The 7,331-nt window shown below is 42.7% G+C and overlaps 1 protein-coding gene across 1 annotated transcript; it reads left to right on the top strand.

The window, feature by feature from the left end:
• Positions 1-1,268: 1,268 nt before the first annotated feature.
• Positions 1,269-5,024, top strand: LOC132882783 (bifunctional UDP-N-acetylglucosamine 2-epimerase/N-acetylmannosamine kinase-like). Its single transcript, XM_060915893.1, has 3 exons — positions 1,269-1,428; positions 1,616-1,732; positions 3,647-5,024. The coding sequence occupies exons 1-3, from the start codon at positions 1,323-1,325 to the stop codon at positions 3,880-3,882; spliced, it is 459 nt and encodes a 152-aa protein (XP_060771876.1). The 5' UTR covers positions 1,269-1,322; the 3' UTR covers positions 3,883-5,024.
• The last annotated feature ends 2,307 nt before the right edge of the window (positions 5,025-7,331 follow it).

Below are 7,331 nucleotides of genomic sequence, written 5' to 3'. Positions count from 1 at the left end.
ATCCCTGTGTTTGACAGACTATGAACATTTTGTAAATAGCTTTAATAGAGGAATGCAAATACTATAGAACTAATAACTTTACTGAAAGATGAATTGAAAGAAATAGCTGGGAGTGATGCAAAGAGGAATAGAAGGAGCCAGAAGTAAAAGAAAAGATCTCATCTCATCTCATTATCTCTAGCCGCTTTATCCTTCTACAGGGTCGCAGGCAAGCTGGAGCCTATCCCAGCTGACTACGGGCGAAAGGCGGGGTACACCCTGGACAAGTCGCCAGGTCATCACAGGGCTGACACATAGACACAGACAACCATTCACACTCACACCTACGGTCAATTTAGAGTCAAAAGAAAAGATGTAAATAATATATTAGATAAGAAACATTAGTTTTTTTTAAACTTTTGCTCTGTAGACAAGAGACATTGTGACAGACTCTTGGAAAAAGCCAGGACATAATACAAGAATTAAGTGTAATTTGGAAGACAACAGGTATCTCACTTAAATACTGAGCATGATTTTTCACAAAGTCATTTTGAAAGGCCTATCAAAGTTTTCTTTTATTAACATTTCTTTAAATTGTTATTTACACATTTTTTTTACTTTTATTTTGATTGAGATAAAATACATAGGCACTTATTAGATATTTCAAGGTATTTTACATGGATCTTTCATTTTAAAAGAGAAAACTGTTGATAGGTATTTTATATGGCAAAATGAAGACCAAGACTAGTCAAATATTTACTTGTTGAGATCAATTTTTTACTTGCAGGAAATGCTCAGAATACACCATATAACACCTAAAATGGCTTGGTGTCTGTGCCCCCCAGACCCCCCCTCTTTCCTCGGATTTCTTATTTACAATTTCACAGCCCTGAATATGTTGTGGAAAAAAGATATCGTCCATAAAAGAGATAGCGGAACAGTGTCCGGGTTAGAAGAAGTATATTCTTCAAAGCTACATTTTCATCTAATTTTTATAAATAACAAATTTTTTTTGCCACTTATGTCATTGATTACAAAATATGGCATCAAATAGATACACATTATTGTTAAATTCTGTTGCTTTTCTATGTTAAATCTATGTAAAAAATGTGTTCTATAGCATCTTTAAATGTTAAAATCTCAACAGCTTCAGGGGGCTTCACCCCCTGTACCCCCAGCAGGGGCACTGCCCCTGCACCCCGCAAAGGGCTTGCAGCCCCCTTGACCCCTGCTGATAGTTTCTTACATTCCTCTATTTTTTTCAATTACTGCTGGGATCCCTGATCCAGCACGGGGAGTTAATCCATGGTAGTACGTTCTGCGCTGCTGAGCTCGGGCACATCATGGTGTCTCTGGATGGACCGGAGTGTTCCTGTGGGAATCACGGCTGCGTCGAGGCCTACGCATCCGGGTTAGCGCTGCAGCAAGAGGCGAAGAGGCTGCACGATGGTAAAACACACACACACAGAGACAACCTGAGTTTTTCATGCTGGTTGTCATGGCTACACTCCATCATAGCTCCATTACATCAGCAGCTGTGTATGCATCGTAGCAGTGGCTCTGTCTGATTAGAGGAAAATAACTGGTGTCTGTCAGCCAATCAGGAGCAAGTATTCAAACGATGTGATAATTACAGAGGATATGCTGCTGGTGGAGGGAATGAGTTTGAACAACAAGGAACAAGTGAACGCATCGCATCTCATCCAGGCTGCTCGCCTCGGAAACAGTAAAGCAGAGGGAGTGCTCCGGACAGGTGAGAATACAGCTGATATAATGATGGGGCCATAAATGATAATAGGATATATATATACACAGTGCCTTGCAAAAGTATTCATACCCCTTGAACTTTCCACATTTTTCCACCTTACAACCACGACCTTAAAAGTTTTTTTTATTGAGATTTTATGTGATAGACCAACACAGAGTAGCACATAATTGTGAAGTGAAACGAAAATGATAAATGGTCTTCAAAATTTGAAACAAATAAAAATCTGAAAAATGTGGTGTGCATTAGTATTCAGCCCCCTGTACTCTGATACCTCTAAATACAATCCAGTGCAATCAATTGCCTTCAGAAGTCATCTAATTAGTTAATAGAGTCCCACTGTGTGTAATTTACTCTCAGCATAAATACACTTGTTCTGTGAAGGCCTCAGTGGTTTGTTAGAGAACACTGAAGAACAAACGGCATCATGAAGACCAAAGAACTCACCAGACAGGTCAGGGATAAAGTTCTGGAGAAGTTTAAAGCAGGGTTAGGTTATAAAAAAAATATCCCAAGCTCTGAACATCTCAAGAAGCACTGTTCAATCCATCATTCAAAAATGGAAAAAGTATGGCACAACTGCAAACCTACCAAGACATGGCCGTCCACCTAAACTGACAGAGCGAGCAAGGAGAGCACTGGTCAGAGAAGCAGCCAAGAGGCTCATGATCACTCTGGAGGAGCTGCAGAAATCCACAGCTCAGGTGGGAGAATCTGTGCACAGGACAACTATAAGTCGTACACTCCACAAATCTGGCCTTTTTGGAAGAGTGGCAAGAAGAAAGCCATTGTTGAAAGACAGGCATAAGAAGCCACGTAGGGGACACAGCAAACATGTGGAAGAAGGTGCTTTGGTCAGATGAGACCAAAGTTGAACTTTTTGGCCTAAATGCAAAGCGCTATGTGTGGCGGAAAACTAACACTGCTCATCACCCTGCACACACCATCCCCACTGTGAAACATGGTGGTGGCAGCATCATGCTATGGGGATGCTTTTCTTCAGCAGGGACAGGGAAGCTGGTCAGAGTTGAGGGGAAGATGGATGGAGCCAAATACAGGGCAATCCTGGAAGAAAACCTGTTGGAGGCTGCAAAAGACTTGAGACTGGGAAGGAGATTCACCTTCCAGCAAGACAATGACCCTAAACATACAGCCAGAGCTACAGTGGAATGGTTTAGATCAAAGAACATTCATGTGTTAGAATGGCCCAGTCAAGGTCCAGACCTAAATCCCATTGAGCATCTGTGGCAAGACTTGAAAATTGCTGTTCACAGACGCTCTCCGTCCAATCTGGCTGAGCTTGAGCTATTTTGCAGAGAAGAATGGGCAAAAATTTCAGTGTCTAGATGTGCAAAGCTGGTAGAGACATACCACAAAAGACTCACAGCTGTAATTGCAGCAAAAGGTGGCTCTACGAAGGATTGACGCAGGGGGGCTGAATACTAATGCACACCATATTTTTCAGATTTTTATTTGTTTAAAATTTTGAAGACCATTTATCATTTTCGTTTCACTTCACAATTATGTGCTACTCTGTGTTGGTCTATCACATAAACTCTCAATAAAAAACTTTTAAGGTCGTGGGTGTAGGGTGGAAAAATGTGAAAGTTCAAGGGGTATGAATACTTTTGCAAGTATGTGTGATATATATAAAAAAGGGGAGTCTCTTGAATTTAAATTATTTTATCATCTTAATCCGACATTGAAATTTTGCCATGCGAAAAAAAGAAAAAATAGACAAGGACACTTTTTTTTTTCGACTGACATTATCAGAAATATGTTGAAAAAAATCTGTGAACCTAAAAAAAAGGGTGGCCTTATTACACTTCCAGATTATTAAACTTTTTTGTGAGATTTTAAAAACATATATATTGTGTCTCTCTTTTTCTCTCTCTCTCTCAGCGAGTACAGCTCTCGGTGTTGCGGTCGTGAACATCCTGCACACAGTAAACCCGTCTCTGGTGGTTCTGTCTGGTGTTCTGTCTCAGTACTACAAGAGTCCTGTCACAAACTTCATCAAGCAGCGCGCCCTCTCCTCCACCAGGGAAGTGAAGGTCATGGTCTCTGACCTTGACAGCCCCGCCCTGCTGGGTGCCGCCAGCATGGTCCTAGACTACACCACACGCCGCACCTACTGAGATGCCACGTACCAACACCAAGGGCCAATCAGACTCAGTGTTTCGTGAAACTTGTGTATTTGGGATCAAACCATTGAGAAGCAGTTGGAATAGCTGCTCTGGGACTCTGGGCCAAGTCAGGCTGTAAGCCTTGGAGTGTCTCTTCTGATTGGCTGTGAGCCTTGTAACTTTTCGATGAGCCTCTGATGTGTTTTGAGACTTGGCACAAAACCGGTCACATGTGACACCCTGGAGCCCATCAGACGCCGCCTACTGAGACAAAAGACCAATCAGAATCCTCGCACTTTTTTAAATTGCTTTCTCTGTTGGTGGTTTTTGTTGTATTTACTTTTTGTAATCATTTGTGCTTGGCTCTGACCCCCCGGCCTTCTCTTGTCGGTGCCTTAACAGTGTTTGCGATCAAAGAGGAAGGGAACTTTCATGCTTAGGAATGTTTCAAGCAGAACAGCTATGGTGATCAGTTAGCATGTGCTAACCGACGCTAGCTTTCAAGAGTTTGTAACAAATCTAAACGATGGACGCTTTCTTGTCTCTCGGTTATGTTTTCCTGGTCTGATTGACGTTTGTTTCTCATCACACGACTCATTCAAAGCTCTGACGAACAGCTTTACAGTATGTTGAAGAAAGATGATGTTACTTCATCAGTGGGAATCCTGAGGCTGTGTTCCAGTTCCGTTTCAAACTTTCCCTTGGTTGAGTCCATTTAGCTGTATTAATGTTCTGTTTTTTTATTACTCGAAGAGAATGTAATGAGCGTGTGTATGAAAAACAGAACTGAAACTCGGCTGCGACTTACTGACGTGCACCAGTGACTTTGGCGGCGAGGGGGTGGCGCTCCCCGTAAATTCCCAGCTCTTAGTGTTTTGCTTTGCATCGCATCATGACACTGTGCAGTATTTAGCTTAATGTACGCTAGCTTTCAGGCAAATGTCACTGTTGATTTATGTAAAACTCAGTATTTTATGCTAATAGCTATTGAGTTGACGACATGTTTTTCTGTTGGCTGATTTTTAGACTGAAATTGAGCCCGGCCTGTGTTTGCTCAGCTACGCCCATTAGTCCATGAGCATATAAGTGGTTAATCCAATCAGAGGCAAATTGTTTGTTGTCAGACCGTTGCATTAAACAGGTTTCCACCATCACAGATGTCTGTTTTAATTTGCTTAATTCTTGGATAATTTATTCATATAGCACTTTTTCACAAAGTGTTTTACATCAGTCATTAAAATAATCTGTTAAACATAATTGTGCTTTGTTTTTCTTTAACACCCAATAAGCAGCTTCAACGGTCATACATTTTCTACACCTTTATTCTTATGAACATTTTAGGATATATGAATATGCATAAATATGCAAATTTTGTGGAAAACCTCAGGTTTATATTAGAATTAATTCTGTCCAGGTGTACATTAACATCTGTGAGTTGTTTATTGCTAATTAGCTGCTTTATTTTACCACATTGGGGTTTAGCCATCAGGTTATCATGTAATAATTTGCAGACTGGACTGGGATTGGTTCGTATAATTGGGCCCATTTTGTGACATCACAGTTGGGGCAAATGCAGTGGACGTGGATGTTGACGAACCCTGATTCTCTCCTGCCATGGCATCGGAGGCGGAATCTCTGACAGAGGGCTGTCTGCTAATTAGAATACTAGGCCATGCCCATTGGGACAGATCAGATCAGCTGCTTCTTGACTATTTTATCATCTCATCTCCTTCTCATTATCTCTTTCCACTTTATCCTGTTCTACAGGGTCGCAGGCAAGCTGGAGCCTATCCCAGCTGACTACGGGTGAAAGGCGGGGTACACCCCGGACAAGTCGCCAAGTCATCACAGGGCTGACACATAGACACAGGCAACCATTCACACTCACATTCACACCTACGGTCAATTTAGAGTCACCAGTTAACCTAACCTGCATGTCTTTGGACTGTGGGGGAAACCGGAGCACCCGGAGGAAACCCACGCGGACACGGGGAGAACATGCAAACTCCGCACAGAAAGGCCCTCGCCGGCCACGGGGCTCAAACCCGGATCTTCTTGCTGTGAGGTGACAGCGCTAACCACTACACCACCGTGCTGCCCTGTGTTGAATGTGCTCTTGAAAAGTTTCCTGATTTATGGTGGTTGCTTTTAGTCTTTATCTCTTTATCTGCAGCGATGACTTCTAATGAAATGTTAATTTTTAACCACTGTAATATGAAGTGGAGCTAAAATAAACACCCCCTCCCACTTACACGTGGAGAAACAGGATCTCAGCGATTTCATCACAGGGGGGAGTCAGGGCCTTTCCAGCTCTGCAGCAGCACATTGAGCAATACGATGTCAAATCCAGATAAAGTCGCTAAGGCAGCTGCGTTTGTTTTATTGGCTGCTCAAGTTACAGTACAATAAAAGCACTTGATTACATCTCACTGTTCCTCAGAGAAGTGCACTAAGTAGGGTGTGAACCAATGGCGTCGAAATCTTCTGTTGAATAGTGAACCGTGTTAGGTTCAGCTTCTTGTTCCCTATAAAAGTGCACTATATAGGGTATAAAATAACTGCTCCACCCTATGTAGTGCACGAGATATTTAAGAGACTCCTGCTTCTATAAGTGCATTAAATACAGCTATTAAACCCTTTAGTGCACTAGTTATCCAACATTTCAGGAGTCCATGAGGTGTTAACTGTGTAGCTGAGTGCTTGAGTGAATTTTGTGCATATTCGGCCCACGGGATGAAACGAGACTAGTCCCCCTGATTCCTCATGCAGAAGATTCTAAAAAAAAATCTCCTGATTGGCCCGTTCCACCTGGCTGTTGGACTGGGGATGATATCCAGACGTGAGGCTTACTGAAACTCCAAGACGTTCCATGAAATAAGTCAACAGCCGTGATATGAACTGGGGACCATGGTCACTGACAATATCCTCAGGGATACCAAAGTACTGAATACATTTTCAAATAGTAGTTCTGCTGTCTGAAAAACAGTAGGAATGCCTGGTAAGGGAATAAGTGTCCGAGCCTTCGAAAATCAGTCCACAGTAACCATGATGGCTGTGTTACCCTCAGATGGTGGTAGGTCTGTGATGAACTCAATGACCAGGTGGGACCATGGTCTCTGAGATACACGGAGGGGATACAGCTTACCAGAGGGCAGGGTTTGTGGAACCTTTACTTGGGTACATTCGGAGCAGGAAGCGATGAAGTGGTTATGTTTGGTCCGCATCTTCTCCCACCAGTACTTACTCCTTAGCATTTGGTAAGTTATTTGACTACTAGGGTGACCTGTGGCAGGAGATGCATGTACCCATGCCACGAGTTTACTTCAAAGTGGTTTGGGAGCATATAGCAAGTCAGGTGGGCAGTCCTCTGGGCGATTGACTGAACGAAGCATTCTAGTGCAAGAACGGGATGAGGTTCCGGGTTACACGGTACTGGACTGAAAGTTCGGGACAGAGCATCA

This window comes from Neoarius graeffei, chromosome 3 (genome assembly GCF_027579695.1).
Source record: "Neoarius graeffei isolate fNeoGra1 chromosome 3, fNeoGra1.pri, whole genome shotgun sequence".
NCBI classification, from domain to species: Eukaryota; Metazoa; Chordata; class Actinopteri; order Siluriformes; family Ariidae; genus Neoarius; species Neoarius graeffei.
Note: the sequence above shows the minus strand (reverse complement) of the source record. Positions and strands in the feature narration are given on the sequence as shown.

Excerpts from the sequence above, each read along its gene's own strand:
- LOC132882783 (XM_060915893.1), top strand. The coding sequence starts at position 1,323 with ATGGTGTCTCTGGATGGACCGGAGTGTTCCTGTGGGAATCACGGCTGC. Across the intron at positions 1,429-1,615 it reads GGCGAAGAGGCTGCACGATG|AGGATATGCTGCTGGTGGAG; the intron begins GTAAAACACACA and ends TGATAATTACAG. Across the intron at positions 1,733-3,646 it reads AGAGGGAGTGCTCCGGACAG|CGAGTACAGCTCTCGGTGTT; the intron begins GTGAGAATACAG and ends TCTCTCTCTCAG.